The sequence below is a fragment of the Squalius cephalus genome (genome assembly GCF_949319135.1).
Source record: "Squalius cephalus genome assembly, chromosome: 17".
In the NCBI taxonomy this organism is placed as follows: Eukaryota; Metazoa; Chordata; class Actinopteri; order Cypriniformes; family Leuciscidae; genus Squalius; species Squalius cephalus.
Window position 1 is genome coordinate 13,343,431 of NC_137138.1, and position 17,567 is coordinate 13,360,997.

The following is a 17,567-nucleotide window of genomic DNA, read 5'->3' on the forward strand; positions in this document are numbered from 1 at the left end:
GTAACATGCTAATGCTAATAGTGCCACCAAACGAGCAGATTTGAAACATCATTTTTTCAGTGGAAAGCCTTTATTTAAAGTAACTGTGAAATCAAAATGGACAATTCTTGTTTTTTATGGAATATTCCAGTATTTGTTTTATTTGTTTTAAATGAATTACCCGTGCACATCATCGTTTTTTTTTTTTTTTTTCATATGCCCTCGTAATATTTAATAAAAATAACTGACTCTCCCTCTTGCAACTCTCCCTTGACTCTCCCTCCTTCTCTGATGTCATGTTTACTGGCGTGTCACTCACATGACATCACAGCCAATAGCAAACAACAACGATCCAATGATCCAAACAATTCCCGATGGACAAGATCAAGTGCCGTCCTACTTTTTTTTTCTTCGAGAAGCTGTTTCACAAACTGTGCAAGTGTTGTAAACTTATGTTTACCACAGACCTTATTTTACACATAAATTGAAAATATATAAAAACCTTTATAAAAACCCATATGAAAATATTGAGGGAGCCACTGGCGAATTAGTCTTCCGGGCTTAGATTTTATACCTGCCGCACTTTATAGGGAATAAAAGTATATCGCAACATTCTTTTTATGCTGTTACCAGCCTTTGAAAATTTGCACACCTATAGTCTTGTCGACTAAATGCAACCAAGAAAGCAGAATTGTTTCCCAAACTAGGTTTCATTAAAAAATATTCTTCTTTATCATAGTCGTCATGTCTTGCGATTGTCATGTCTTGCGATTGTCTATACATTCCAAACACCCTAGTCCCGTTCCTTGCCTTCCAGTGAGAGTTTCCTTCTTTCCGGGTGAAAATAGCATCTATTCAGGTTGGTGAGTATCGGACTCTGAGGAGAAAATTATTCCCATTTCTTTGCCTTGGCAATAAACCGAGATGTCAGATATTTATCACGTTGCCAATTTGAATGTAGCCAATATCTGTGTAATGGGATTTAAAGCTTGATGTATGCCAGCGTTGTGGTGGATCCCTGCAGTGGAGCCCTCACTTGCTCCAGCAGAGCGATTGTGATGTAATGCCTCAATATTGATAACTGCCCTCAGAGCAGTGGACTCTAATTGCCTATGAAAATATTGAGCTGTAGGGCCGTCATTTCATCTCTTCTCCTCTCAATTCAGCTGCTCTCCATCGTCTTGTCATCTCCGCTGCACGATCGCGAGATAAATCCACCGTTTCAAACGGATTCCAGCTTGAATCAAATCCCCCATAGCGATGAAGCCGTCTAAACGGTCTTTTCGCATTCAGTGGTATTAGAGCAATCTGGGTATTTTTCCTCATGCGAAATCATCTCATCTGCTTATTGATTCTCTGACCACACATTGGAAGCTGCATGTGGTTGTCAGTCATTTTGATGTGCTTTAATGTGTGGTCTGCTATGAAAAGCCTCTACATTTGAAATGTGAGATTATGCTTCAGTTTTAAATCAGACTTCTACATTTTCGTTTACTATTTGTACCAGTAATTCTGTATAGAAATACATTTCTGTGCTGTATTTGGGCACACTTGGTACTTAAAATTGTATGAATTTCACTGCATCGGATCAAAAATATTGAACCAAAGTAGCATCTGCAGTCCAATCATGCTAGAGTTTGCTGTTGTAACATTAAGTACACTGTAGGCGAGCTTGATATAACCCAAGTGCAGTATTTATTAACTTCCAATGTGAACAGATACAAAATAAACAACAGACTTGACTTTACTTGAAACTCTCCAACAATGGTTACAGGGAAAATACTGCCTAAACAAGAAACACCTGTGAACAATCAAGACAATGAACCAATGACAACATAACAGGAGACTTGGGAAACACATGACAAGATCACATGAGGACAAGGAAATCACATGACAAACTATTAAACGTGAACATGAAACCAAAACTATACATTACAGATTTTTTATTTTTTATTTTATTTTGGTCTTAATTTTGAAAAGAACTTTTGTAACTTTAAATCTGGAAAAAAAAGTGTAATGATTCTTCTATATTCCTTCAGTTTTATAATATTTTATAACCCACTTTGTTTAATATTTAAGCAGTGACTAATTTATAACAAAATAGCATTTTTAGCATTTATAACTAAAATAACTAAATGAAAGTAACTATATACACTACCGTTCAATTGATCAAAAGTGTAAAGACTTTTATAATGTTACAAAAGATTGTTATTTTAAACTATCTATTTATCAATGAATCTTGGAAAAAAATAACCGTTTAATATTAAGCAGCACAACTGTTTTCAACATCAATACTAAGAAGTGTTTCTTGAACAGCAAATCAGCGTATTTGCATGATCTCTGAAGGATCATGTGACACTGAAGACTGGAGTAATGATGCTGAAAATTCAGCTCTGCCATCACAGGAAAAAATTACATTTTAAATATATTCTTACTGACCCCAAACATTTGAACTGCAGTGTACATATATTTGTATATATAATCTGATATCTAATGCAATAACATTCATACATAAATTTCCTTAATTGTCCAGATACTTCATGTGCATGTCAAGTTCCCTGTTCCTTGGCACAAGCCAATCTGAAGAGGAAGTCAGCTTCTGGCTTTTGCAGTGTCTTCAGAAATCACTCTGACCCCATGTGAGGAATTTGACCCAATGCTGACCACAGAGAATCCCTCAGGCTGAAAGAGGGGAAGAAGTCCAGCTTTTTACCCTTCTTTTATTTGTATTTTTATCAGGCCTCCAGGCTCTTCCTCTATCCATCCTTTACTATGGTTTTCTGTACGTCTATGTGCAGTTTGTACATCGGTTAGCCTCACTGGAATGTGTGTGTGATCAACCTTGGATTGGATTTCTCGATATCTGGAATCCGTGCAAATCAGTTTTGTTCCAGATTTAAAAAAAAAAAAAAAAAAAAAAATTATAATCCAACATCTCCAGGCTTCATCTTATCTCTTTTATGTAGGTTGGGAAAAGATTTATATTTCCTTATGAATCTCGTGCTGTGAGGAACCAGGTCCCCATAGTAACGGCAGAATGGCATCAGTGCAAACAGCCATTATGGATGAGCGTGTTGCAAACGCTCGAGCACAATGGTGACCGAAAGGACCGTGTTCCATTTATCATGACGTTTGAGACCTGAAAGAGAAACTGTCAGTGTTACCTCGGCGGAGGTCGTCACGGCGATGTCCCCCCAAGGCCTGGACGCATTATTCAAACGCGAAGAATCCAATAGAGATGCCCCACTATAAACACTTGCACGTGAAGATGGTGAGAGAGAATTGGTCTTGAAGTGAGAAGCCCTAAGAGACCCAAAACACCCTTTGGAGATTTATATGTGGGGAGGTCAGGGGTCAAGCAGCCATTAATCAAGGCCAAAGAAAAGGATTAAATAGCCAGGTCTCGCGGGCAGATGAGAGACAGGCTGATTGAGGCGTTTAAAAGAGTGTGTTGTGTCTGTCTTAGATTACAGAGTGCGAGCCGTAGGCTAAACATCCATCTGAACCACGGCAGAGTGCTTACACTCTATAATCAGCAGGCCAAAGGACCTCTACAGTGGGCAGTCATACATCACAAAATCCCTCATGGAGCGCACAGGGAAAGTCAGTGGTACTGCAGTTTAGAAAAACTCTTTCTTATTTAGAAAAAGATTTATTATTATCATTTTTGTGCACTATGGTACTTGAACAAAATCTTACAGCGGCCCTAAAACTTTTTTTTAATTTGTCAATTTATCTTCTGTTGTTTCCGAAGGTTAGTACTAAATGAAAAAATTAAATATATATATATATATTTAAACAAAATAAGAAAAATGTGGACATCTTCATCCTGTTCAAATATATGTGTGTATATATATATATTAGGGCTGTCAAAAGATTAATCGCGATTAATCGCATCCAAAATAAAAGTTTGTGTTTGCATAATATATGTGTGTGTACTGTGTATAATTATTTTGTATATATAAATACACAGAAATATTTGCATACATATACTGTATATATTTATATATAATTTATATTATATATAAATATAATTTTTTTATATATAAATTATACAAAAATCAACATTTTTCTTAAATATATACAACATGCATGTGTGTGTATTTATATATACAAAATAATTATGCACAGTACACACATATATTATATAAACACAAACTTTTATTTTGGATGCGATTAATCGCGATTAATCTTTTGACAGCCCTTATATGTATGGATGGATGGATGGATGGATGGATGGATGGATGGATGGATGGATGGATGGATGGATGGATGGATGGATAGATAGATAGATAGATATGCTTGAATAGTATGTGCTCTTTTAAAAAATAATTGTCACTTGTTTTGACATTTTGTTATCCATCACAGTGACATTCATACATTATAAAGCAAAGCTTAAGTGTCCAAATATTTTAGTGGCCACTGTATGTGTCATCACCAGAGCTGTATGATGTACAGGAGGTGCTTTCAATTTGGTCTTGTTCAGAGACGTGACCGCACATAGCGAGGGCCAATTTCACATTTACTTGCTATGTTCTCGCTGATATTTCCAGGGCATTGTTGATTATCATTCTTACATCTATGTAAAATAAGATTGAAATTATAATAATTTGCATTCGCTGGTTGCTTGAGATTGCTTGCGCCGTTTCTGGAGTGGCGGTGCGCCAAAAACACCCTCCTGCTGCGCCTCCGTAGGAAATGTTACAATCGAGCCGTGCTTCGGATAATAATCATCATTTATGCCATCGTTCTGCTTCTGATAACTTAAAAATTTGTATGTAGAGCACATAAGCGTACAAATACAAGTTTGTGCCATGGCTCGTGGCTTATGTCATCACCCACCATCATTGATTTATAGGTTCATATGGTGTCCAGAAGCCGTAACATACATCAACAGACACTAACATGCCTCATTAGTACAGTTTATAAAGTGACCATAACTACAGACACATTGCTCTTTCCTAATATAGATTGTCTCCGTGCTGTGCAACTCATAAAAACTTGTCACAATCTGAGTGAAAGTTGCACATGAACTCACGGACCACGGTGAATGTGAAAATCTGCTTAGAACAAAAACTGCCAATACTGGTTAAACTACCTGGTGGTGAGACTTTTAGTCTGTGTGACACCCGGAGGGCGTGAAGGGGAAAAAACACACACCACAGTGTCCCTCACATCCACGCACCCTCATCTGAGCGCAGTCACGGCCGCTTTAGGTTTATTGCACAGCATAGACAAACGGCTTTGATCTCTAATGCGCAGTGCGCTGCATTAATTATGAATCATTCCCCCAGCCGAACTGCGGAGAACACCTTCAAACACTCAGCGAGCGATGCAGTGTTTTCGTAGGCCCCCAGGTTGGCTCCAGGACTGCATGTATATATACATTTATCTGCATGAACAAAATAAGAGAGCTTTGCAAAAAAACTTCTGCCGTGCCTCAGAAGTATTCTGCTTCTGGACGGCCGCCAACATTTTTTAGCCCACGGTTACTCATGCTGCTAGGAATTCTCATATACATCACCAAAAGCCTCTTCCATGTGCGCGCTATTCGCAACTCAGCGGACAGATCCCCGGCAAGCTAAGACAGCTGTGTGAAGTAACGATAAAGCTGTGCGACGATATCCAATTGACCGGGTGTAATATTGGATAAATGACCTAGTTCTCTCTGGGCTAATACAGATCCTGTAGTGCCGCATGCTGCTGTAGAAAACTGGCTGCAAGGCCTGTTCTCTAGTGGCAAAGTCGGATTCATCTGCAACAGATACATTGATTCATTTTTTTTTTTTTTGTGGATAGGGATATGAATGACAGGATTTTTTTATGGTGAGGTTGTATGCATAGTTTACTGTAAACACATGCAAATAAAGCAGTATTTGTATTGTTTTATCACTTCCCTCATCCTGCAGAAAACAAGGACACCCCAACACAGCCTTGACAAGATATGATATCCATGACCTCTTTACGTAATCTCTTAATGCATCTCATTGTGTGGACAACTAGAATAATCATATAATCCAAGCTAAAGTATAAAGAGGATAGATTTAAATAACATCCTATGTTAACCCCTTAAGTGTCAACCCCCTTTTTTTGAATAGACATGAAAATGCACATTCCGAACTTAAATGGTTGTATTTCAAGAATGCTTTGGAATATAGGCGTAAGATTGGTTTTGTTTTAAAGTAGACATTTGGCAGATTTTTGTAGAAGTGAAATAAATTAAGAAAGTGAAACAAAAAAAACTTAAAGAAGTTTGAGTTTATGGAAATTTAAAAATTTTATAAAAAATTGAATTATTCATATTTTATATAAAATATATATTTTCAAAACATGTTGGACTCTAAAACTGCAAGAAAATGAAAGCCAAAAATAATAATTGTAAATTGTAAATAATAATGCAGCTTAAGAATTGTCACTGATAGAAGACATCCAATATGTCACATTACATTAATAAATGTGTAATAAAATTACATGAAAGTAAAAAAAGTATGGTGACACATTGATGCATGACATTCATTTTATTTTTTTATTTTTTTGCTCACAAGTCACAGTGGCTAGTGGTTTTTTACATCAATACCATGGGGAAAAACGGCTATACAGATATTTATAGCCGCAAGAAAATTTATAAAACTGCAAGAAAATATATTTTAAAAAATATAAAATATATCAGTGTAATTTTATTACACATTTATTAATGTAATGTGACATATTGGATGTCTTCTATCGTCACATTACATTAATAAATGTGTAATAAAATTACATGAAAGTAAAAAAAGATATTGTGACACATTGATGCATGACATTCATTTTATTTTTTTATTTTTTTTGCTCACAAGCCACAGTGGCTAGTGGTTTTCCAAAGTTACTAGCCACTCAGCATTTTTTTTTACATCAATACCATGGGAAAAAACGGCTATATAGATATTTTTAATATTATCTCATAATTTGGCAGCAGGTAAATTAGGCTGCTGTCACTTTAACACCTGACACACAGATCCATTATACTGTTACACGTGTTTTCTTTCTCAACTGTTTACATTCACTTAAAATATAACTGACTGTGTTTTTACGTGAATACTCGTCAAGACCAGCATTTTGACATTATTTTGTGTATCAAATATTTCAGTATAGATATGTATTAAAAAATATATTTTTGACAACATTACATTGCACTTAGTTTATTATTTCAGATTAATTTTTAAAGTCCCCCTATAGTCAATAATTGTATCCCTTTAAACTCATCTTTGAGCACAAAAATTACATTTAAAAAGAAAATTCCTGTGAATTTTTTTTTATTCATGCCGCCTCCACTCACTCATACAGGCTCGTTCTCATCTACAAGTCGATGTATCAGAATGGTAATGTGTTTTATATATCGCTCTCTACAACGTCGGACACATAACGGTAATTACTATGATTAGCCTTTGGCTTGACTACGTTATCAAACAGCTAATAATGTGTTGCTAATGTTACACAAACCATGTTCCCATTCGCCATCTCAGAGTCACACAGCTGCTTTCTAAAAATCAGCATCCTTAGAAACGCTTTGAACAACTCAGAATGTCAGTGGTGAAAGGCATAGTTTATCATAACATTGTAATATCATATACATAATTCAACTGCTATATTGCTAATATCCGATTTATCATGTCAACAAAAAAATATACCGGGATAACCAGCTTCACAGCAGTTAATGATATGCTCACGTTAACATGATTAGTTACAAGGTACTGTAGTTTCTGATGTAAGAAACACCAGCAATTTCATTTGTTTTCATTGCAGTGTTGACTTATGTATTTGCATGCACATGGTTTGTCTTAAAGCATGTTAAAAACACCACATAGACATAAAAACAACATTAAAAACTTGATTTTCACCACAGGGGTTCTTAATTGAAAAATATATTATATATAAAATTCAACCAGCCAAAGTGGCTAAGTAGGAGTGACTACATTACACGCCACTGTTAAAATCCTCCCATTTGTGTTAATGTCAAGCCCTATATATATCCACAAATATATTTTTTTGTTCATACAATGCATCTTATTCAAGGAAACATTGTTTTGTTTTTTTGTATTACTAGCTTCTTCACCGCTGTAGGCAGGCAGGGCGGCGCAGGAAGGGTTAACGTTCCCCTCACGCGTCGCTGCTAAATGTGCCCGCGTGAACGTCAGTGGGAGTCCCCTTTACTGGGTCCCTTTGCAGTAGTGTGGACTGGAGAGTTGTAGACAGAGCCGAGCAGAAGCGTGAACAAACAGAAGTAGTGCCATAAAGTGAACATTTGACACTATCGCAAAGCTTTTCACTTTTACCGCGTGGATCCGTCTTATACTGTCATCAGAGAGGGACGCCGACAGCTTACAACGCGCGCGCGTCAGCTGGCATGAGCTAACCGACCAGACATGGAAACCAAACCTTTCTTGTCATTGGGTAAGTTTACCCCCAGACTACTGAAAGATATTTATTTTTCCACTAGAGTTTCTTTGGTTTGCAAGAGAGAGTTGGAGAGTACAGTGTTTTACTTTTTAGTCTAGCATGAGGGAGGCAAAAACAAACGCTTAAAAAAGAAAAAGAAACATGGATCGCTCATTATCGACTCGGGCTGTATTGAAGGGTTACATTCGTGGCGAATGGAAAGCATGTAATCATAATCAATAATGCCCAACAGTCAAGCGCATGGTGTGGATCAGGACATTTGTTTTTAAATCAAACTAAAGGTAAACACAAAAGTTGGGCGTGCAAACGAGGTGGCACGCGCTCGGACAGTGACACCTCATTCAGTATCGCGCCTACTCCTTAAATGTTTTAATCTTGATATGCGGTATGATTTAACATTGATAGTGTCGTGTTTTCAAGGCTGTGTTGCAGAGTTGAAGCTCATGCAATCTTATACGTGCAGGTATTGGATTCTCGCGAATCATTTGTATCACTTTCCTAGCTGAAAAACAGAAAAATGCAGACGTGTGTGTGTAGGATTTTTCGTATTTACAAACGCAAAGCAACATCGCGCGTCAGTCAAAACATAGCGAAAACATATACATTCCTTTAGTTTGAATTCGCTGGACGTCTGTTAGAATTCATTAAATCGCAAACAGCTTTGCCATGCTACTGAAAGAAAAAAGCGGGTTAGCTTCAGCGAATTTTTGTTTTGTTTTTCATCTGTAAATGAATCTTTACTTGCGGAAAGCACATATCTGATCAATTTCCTTGCACTTTGGTCTCAAATAATGCCGCGAGCTGAGCACCGTTTGTGTATGAGATAGTTTAGTTGATGCGTGATTCGGTTGTGAACTTGGACAAACTTTGGCGTTTTCTGTGAAGTGGAGTAGTTTACTGAGGAAAGTGACAAATCATTTCAGAGCAAGAGGATTTCATTTTAAATCTATTTATTGTGACTAGATTTAATAACAAAATTACTCTGTGTCCGAGGAACAAACGTTGCGGGTGATTCAAAATTTTCTTTTTTTTTTTTAATCGACGGCTGAGGAGAAATGTAGGTGTGGTTTCCATATGATGTTATCCCATCATGTTAAAGGAATAGTTCACACACAAAAAAAAATATTTTATTTTTTTATTTACTCATCCTTATGATGTTCCAAACCTGTATGACTTTCTGTCTGTGTAACACCAAAATTGAATTTGTGAAGAAATTGCTCTTTTTTAATATAACAAGTGATTGGGATCTGAGACTGTCAAGATTCATAAGACACAAAAGCACCATAAAGTTATCATAAAAATAGTTTAAATGAATCATATGCTGTTTTCCAAGTCCTATGAACTGAGTTGAACAGACTGAAATTTCTACCGAAGTTGTTGTTAACTAAAAATCTTCTTCTCTATTGAGATGTTCACTGTTGAGACCTGATCATCAAATCAGTTCATCTGGTTTTGTGAACTAGAACTGATGATTAATTAAAAAATCAAACTCAAAACAACAATTCATTCACTAATCGGACATTGCTACTCTCACAACTCTTTTCATTTTGATTTTCATCAAGAGCTGGTGCAGACGTCCGTAATGTCATAAAATCGGTCTGTATGACAAAATTATTATGGCTTTAGAAGACATGGAGAAGTGTACAAGTTTGTGTTTTTATGAAAATTTTGTGAGTTTTTTTTTTTTTTTTTTTTAATGAGCTTGACAGCCTTCATTCACTTTTTTGAAATGAGTGTCCATATATTCTCAAACATTCATACATTCTCAAACATTAATATTCGTCCATATATTCTCAAACGTTCATTACAATGAAGTAATGCAGATTTTAGAGTGACATGAGGATGAATAAATGATGATAGATTTTCTTTTGTTTGTAAAACATATTCAAGGCAGTATCTATATGATTTTCATGAAAAATGCTCTGTCTTTTTCTTTCTTTTTGTTTTAAGAAAAGATCCGAGCCTCTTAAATTACAACGGTCGGTGTGTGATTATGAAATCATTGTGCAATTTGCAGCAGTAGAGATAATGTGATATCAGTGAGTGATGCCAAAAATAGACCGATCGGCAGGAGATTTAGATAACGTGATGTATAACATCTCAAAATAATTAATAACCTGGACGCAAAGCAGTTTTAAGTCTGAGTATTTGCCTTGTACGTGCCTCTTACTCATGCATGAATTTGTGGTTTGGTAAATGAACATGTTCTTCAATAAATGATACACATTACTCTCTTATGCATATGAGTTTACTTGCCATGCATGGAGATTAGTTCAACAGTCACACATGATTTAGTTATCACACAGAGGAACGTATACTGTAAGTTATGTTGAATAACAAGCATGCTCTACACTTTCACTCGGGAGCTATAGGCAGGACTGTTAAATTGTTTCTGTAGCCCTTTCATGCGGGAGTCGTGTTACACCTTGAATACATCATCACCCCACCGGTTCACTGAGATGAGAGACAGCAGGAATGCCGGGCTTCCCAAAACCCCCGAATGTTCCCAGCACAGTACCAGAAAAACCACAGAGCTAAGCAACATAATAGACTATTTGTGAAGGTGTGTTTAGGCTTCTCATGTGTGTTTTTATTTTGGGAAATCTGGATGTAAAAGCTGAAATTAATTTGTGGTTTTATAGTTATCATATTTCTGTAGGCATGTGTTTTAATAGTAGCAAACAAATGTTTGTTAGTAAAACGTTCTTATTGGAGATGTGTGCTTTATGCTTAACATAATCTGCACGGCTAATTTAGTCATTGTCATAAATCCTTGTCTTTTAAAAAGCTTTGGTTAAAATATTAAGATTTTATTAACCATAACTGGTTGTTAAACTTTAAACCCTTTTTTTGTAAAAACAATAAGCCTGAATAGATTTTAAATAAATAAAAAATAATATTTTTACAAATATTTGTTAATAAAAACAAAACAAAACTGAATAATAATTTAAAAGATTTTAAATAATTAAAAAATAAATAAATAAAATAATAAAATAAATTAAAATAATATTTATGATAATTTTTTATCTGCTATTTATGATATATATTTTATTTAACTCTAGGATGTACCTGATATATATATTTTATATATATATATATATATATATATATATATATATATATATATATATATATATATATATATATATATATATATATATATATATATATATATATAATTTTCTCTTTTAATAAGCATATTTACCACAGCTTATGAAAGACAAAAAAAATCCTTACCTCAAGTTTCCAACACAAGACATGTGGCTGCTTGCAAGCAAAGTGCTGTTTCCTGATGTCAAGCAGATGCACAGCTCTGACCTGCTAAAATCAAGACACATAATCATTTAAACATGAATGATTACTTGTATTTACAAATGCTTTTGTGGAGGTAATTGAGAACGGTTTCAAATTACAGCGCTAGATATACTCGTGATGTTTTTGTTCTTTCCGCAGTGTGCAGAACAGGGTGGGTTTATTAACTTTTTTCTCAGCCCAAGGGCACAGGTGCTAAATACCTCGTATTTGTCTGTTTTTTTGCCTACAAGGATTTAATGAATCCTTTTATGGAAATCACAGAGGAAAGTACTAGGGACTGAAAGCTTGCATTGCATCATAAAAACACAAGTTATGGAAGTATTCTGCTTTGTGAAATCACTCCCTGTGTATCTGTAGTTCATTAATTGTGCAGATCCATAGGGTGGAGATGGTTTTGTCTTTGGCTTTTTAAGGACCAAAGAAGTAAACCACATTTAGTTCAACAAAAACAGTTTTTTAGGGGGTCGAGAGGAGGGTGAGGAGCTGTTTTTGAGTGACAGGAGGTGTGTTTTTTTCTCCGCCCCCATCTGTGAAGTTCATGGTCTTGATGAGAAAGTGACATTCATAGTTGAGGGGGGTGCATTCCTCTGTCAGCCGTAATTCAGGAACAAAGGTGGTGCTGGGCATGGGTACAGTTTAAAGAGCCTTGATTTGGGGGCTGGGTGGACTGTTTACCTCTTAAAAACCCATAAGTTTTTTAAAAAAAATTTATGGCAGGGCAGTTTTAGGTTTCTCTCCGGATGCTTTTTGCCCCCTTTTGTGAGCGACCTGCAGCTGTCATTTTTACTAGACAAGTTTTAAAGAGAATATTAATGGCTTAAAGAGCTAGAGCTCCCAGTACATCTTTTGTTGATGTACATCTCCAGTGAGGTTCAAGTGTGGAGATCCACGCATCTAATTTTTTATGCTAGAAGGACACAATTCAAAAACGCATGTCCATGAGCTAGACCACTTGGGTAACGTCAAAGCTTTCTGTCATGATGATCAGTCCAAGGATGAGATTTAATTCAACCACGATACAGAGTTTCACAATCGGGTTTTTGATGTGTGCAGAAATGGAGCTCTAACATGGTTGTTTATGATAGCCATGCGTCAAACCCTTGTTAATAATTTGTGAATTTTTCAGCCCCCGACCGTTGTGAGTGTTTTATCTTTAAGGGGAGCTGTGGACTATGAACCTCAGACGTTGACCTCCGCTCCCCATATGTTTTATCAGCTGGAGGATTTGCTTTGGACTTCTAGAATTGAGTTTTCACAACGTTACGACCGATGATAAACTAAAGCGGACATTATACTCTGAACCCTCGCTTATACGTTTATCACGGTCTGATAGGACTGATATTGTGCGCTTTATGTAAAAGTAACTGACGAGAGATAAGCATTTTTTAGTTTTGTTGAATCAACTTGCTCTGGGTAAGTGAAGGTCATTCAGACTTCCCTAAGGAGCTTCATTTTACTGATATGATTGATGCTTTTATATATTTTTTTAAACTTAAGTTGTGGGTCCATAGAACATTATAGACTGTTTTGTTCATTTTTATTTTTAGATAATGAGAGAAAGAAATATGATCGAGAAAGGTTGCGAAACAGATTCAAACCTGCATCCTCCGCATGAGCACCACAGCTCATGTGTCAGAGCATGTGATAACCACAAAGAGCTTTTTTCATGTATTGCACTACTGTTCAAAAGTTTGGGTTCAGTAAAAAAAATTACTTTGCCTAAATAAAGCAGCACAGTTGACTTTAACTGATCGTAATAAGAAATGTTTCTTAAAGGTATAGTTCACCCAAAAATTAGTTTAAATTCATTCCATAATTTACTCAACCTAAAGTGGTTCCAAACCTGTATGAGTTTCTTTTCTCTGCTGAACACAAAAGAAGATATTTTGAAGAATGTTGGTATCCGGACAGTTGATGGTAGCCATTGACTTCTATAGTAGGAAAAAAAAAATACAATGGAAGTCAGTGGTGGCCTACAACTGTTTGATTACAGACATTCTTTAAAATATATTCTTTTGTGTTCAGCAGAACAAAGAACCTCATACCGATTTTTCCTTTTTGGGTGAACTATCCCTTTAAGCACCAACCTACCATATTAGAAGTATTTCTGGAGGATCATGTTACACTGAATTAATGAAAATGTAGCTTTGCCATCACAGGACTAAATTACATTTTAAAAATAGATTTAAAACTGTTATTTTAAATTGTCATAATATTTAACAATATTACTTTTTTTTTACTGTTTTTTTTAATAAAAATAATTCTGCCTTGGTGAGCATAAGAGACTGGTTAGAATGGAATGGTAGTTAGAATGGTAGTGTATATAACCGAAAAAACCCGGAATTGCTGGTCTTTTGGAAACAAAATCAGCACTTAACTGTCAAATACCTGAAAATTAGAATACAAACATGGACTCTTTGCATGGAGTCAAATTAAATGCGTCTTGATGTGCAGCCTGAATCATAATCGCGTCTTGTCGGTTCGTTGGCCAGAGGAGAACTGGCCCCCCGACTGAGCCTGGTTTCTCCCAAGGGGTTTTTTCCCCTTCATTCTGTCACCTGATGGAGTTTGGATTCCTTGCTACTGTCGCCTCTGGCTTGCTTAGTTGGGGACATGTATATTCAACATTGTTATTGAGTGTACTGACGATGTTGAATGAGAACTGAACTGAGCTGGATGATAACATCATTTTTTGCAGAACTGCTTTATAGATGAAATGAACTAAATTAATAATTGAGGATCTTTACAACGGAACTGAATTCAGCTGAACAACAGCCGAAATGCATAATTTTCCTGTTATCACTGTAAAGCTGCTTTGAAACAATATAAATGAAGGTGACTTGAGTTGACTTGCGGTGGTTCGGTCAAAAAGCATACTTTCTATCAGATAACTGCTTTGGGGTAAATGGAGTGCTGTTTAACACCTCACTAGGTGCTAGCCAGTGACAGCGCCAAATACGTGCTGTGGCTACACAGGAAGTCTTTTTTATATATTTATTCACTGCAAACGTGTGTGAGGTTTCGCATGCACACGCTTTAGAGTAGGTTTCAGCCAATGAATCAATATTGCATCTGGCGCCCCTCGGTTCCCTTCTTCAGTACTTTTAGTTTCTTGCTATTTACCAAATGATTTTTAATCCAAAACAGGCACGACTTTATGAATCTCAAGAGACATGTAAATTGCTGGCCAAACGCTTGGCGACGCAACACTATCACACCCAGTCAGAACTATATGTTGTTTAGTATATCGTTATGTGAAATGGGATTTTGGACCAATGAATTCAAGGCTGTTTGGGACTGATCCTGCACCCTCTGTGTCAGAACTGCAGGCCATTAACCATAAGCAACTCTACAGTGTAGAATTCATATTCCAGCACAGTGACATTAGCCTTTATCACACAGGCGTTAATTAAAATGCACTGACAGAAATGTGAAGTAGTCTTCTATCTATTTCTGAAGGCGGAGCGACACATGGTTTAGATCGTTTTAAATCACAGTAATGACTCTGTAGGTTTGCTCGTGTGAATCAAGGTGTCTGTGGCTGTTCTTGGGATGTGGCATGGTGCATTCTGAGCATCGAACATTATACGATTTTGGCCATTATTTTGTTTTCATAGTAAGGCAGAATAGGGTTGTTAAGTTTACCAATATTACCAGTACCAATTGGTCCTAAAAAAAAGTTGATGGTACCAGCATTTCTGCAGTACTGGTAATACAGAGTATATTCTGTACCCGCTGATAGACGCTTCTTTCAAACACTCTTGGCATGAAATGCGAATTCACCTGATCTATTTTCTAAATACATGTTATTTATCTTATTGTGAACTAGTCATGCATATGTTTTTTTTAAACTGACCTTATAATTCATCAAAGTATAACTCGATCTTCTGGTGTAACGACAGACTTTTCTCTCTCTCTGGTGACATATGCAGTGCTTCTTCAAGCATTTTACTTAAACCCCTAGACAAAAGTCTAAAATAGTGTGATTGATCCTACGATAATGATGGCGGTAACACTTTGTTTTACACGTTACATGTTACTATAGCAATTACTAAATTGTGCATAATTACATGCTACTAATCCTAAACCACACCCTAATGTTGGCCATGTTTAATTATTTCTCAGTACTTAAATGTATAATTACACTGTAAAAACACGGGTGTCTTAAAGATGCAGTTTGTCTCATTGACAGCTAGTGGATGAAATGGGTACTGCAGTCCAAATTCAAAATATTGGAGAGAGTTGTTTCCCCCACCCCCTCCTCCTCAGACTCAACGCTCACTGGTTGCCAGATTGATGCAACAGAAGCGAGCGCAATTGACTATTGAAGGCAAGGAGACTGTAAGTTCACATACTGTAAGTTGATGAGTTAATTTATCCATGTTTTAATATTCTCCCATTCATAGCTTTTTGTTTTAGATGGATGCGGAGGCATTTTAAGTCAGGTAGAATCTGCAATATCTGACTCAGTTTGCTTGCTAGCTTCCATGGCTGTAATATGCTGTGTTCCTGCCAACTGGCAACTCGGGGTGTTGAAATACTATTGGGTAAATTGGCAGTGGGCGGGATCACAGAGACCAAAACAAAAACAGACATTCCGACACGGAACGCAAACTTCAGAGTAAAATAACTGTAACCGTGATGGCTTATAAATGTTGATACATGCTTTTCTATATGATATTCAGTATTAAAGATCTTATGAATTATTCTTTTGCATTATTATCAAAAAATTACCTCTTTTTTAAACATTATCATACATATCTGACAGACTCCAGATGCTTTCCTTTTGATTTTCCTTGCAAAACATCGGCAACATTATCGCAGGGCCTTGCTTGCTTCAATTTTACATGTAAATGAGAATGTTTGAACGCAATGGATTGTCCAGTCAAACTCTGTAAATCGTTTACAAAGTCAAGTGGTCTGCTTTAGCTTTTACCCAAGATTCCTGGGCTCATGTACTGTAATCTGACAAGTATCAATTGTAACGAGCAAAAAACATCACTGGGCTTTAGCGTTCTGGACTGTGTGTATGTGGGGGGTTTTGTCGTTAATGCCGCAGCTTACACTGGAAAGCCTAAATCAGCCCAGCAGATTAAGGACCATGATTGCAATTATGATAATCCATATCTGTTACACCAACCAAAATACGATGACAAAGATAAGATGAAGGGATTTGTATGCAAGTAGATGGCAACTCTGCTGCTGGATTGTGAACGCTGTGCTTCACATCAGTTTTTTTTTTTGGACTAAGCCAGGTGTGCTTTTACCCTCACAATCCACGGTTTGCCCAAACAAGGCCACTTTTCTTTTCTTTTCTTTTTTTTTTTACCGGCAGGCTTGCGAGAGTGATTTACAGTTCGTTCACGTCAACTGCAGACTCTCACTTGCGTTTCAAATGTACTTTGAGACATGTCAGCCATCTCGCTCCATCTCTGCTATGGCTGAGTACGTCTCCATGAGGTATAAGATGATGGTGTGGGCGAATATCTGTTTACATAAGTCATGGCACATGTCAGAGATGGTGTCCCTTTCACAGATCTGGCCATTCCAGTGAGAAATGGTGCTCTGGTGCCTTCTGACCTCGCTGCCTTCCTCTTGCTGGAACAGTAAAAGAGCACACCTCTTATTACCCATTTGCTGCGAGCTCCGCTGCTGTTTGTCAAGTGGCTGTTGAGCTGCGGCTCACTCCAGCTGAGAGGCCTTTTAATCTTGGAGGTGTGTGAGCCAGTTACTTCCTATCACTTACCCTGAGTGTGTGTGTGTGTGTGTGTCTTAAGTGATTCTAGTCCTGGGACAAAACGGCTATAAAACTGAGGAATTATTTTGGTTTATTCTGG

The 17,567-nt window shown here is 36.7% G+C and overlaps 1 protein-coding gene across 3 annotated transcripts in view; it reads left to right on the forward strand.

Moving 5' to 3' along the window:
- rxraa (retinoid X receptor, alpha a) overlaps positions 1-17,567 on the forward strand; it is a 162,444-nt gene that overhangs the window by 42,423 nt on the left and 102,454 nt on the right. Inside the window, exon 1 of one of the 3 annotated variants that reach the window (XM_079847743.1) lies at positions 8,148-8,409. The exons of the other annotated variants lie outside the window; for them this stretch is intronic. Within the exon in view, the coding sequence (XP_079703869.1) occupies positions 8,382-8,409 (28 nt within the window). The 5' untranslated portion in view covers positions 8,148-8,381. Of the gene's footprint in view, positions 1-8,147; positions 8,410-17,567 lie in introns of those variants that run through there. 3 annotated transcript variants of the gene reach the window in all.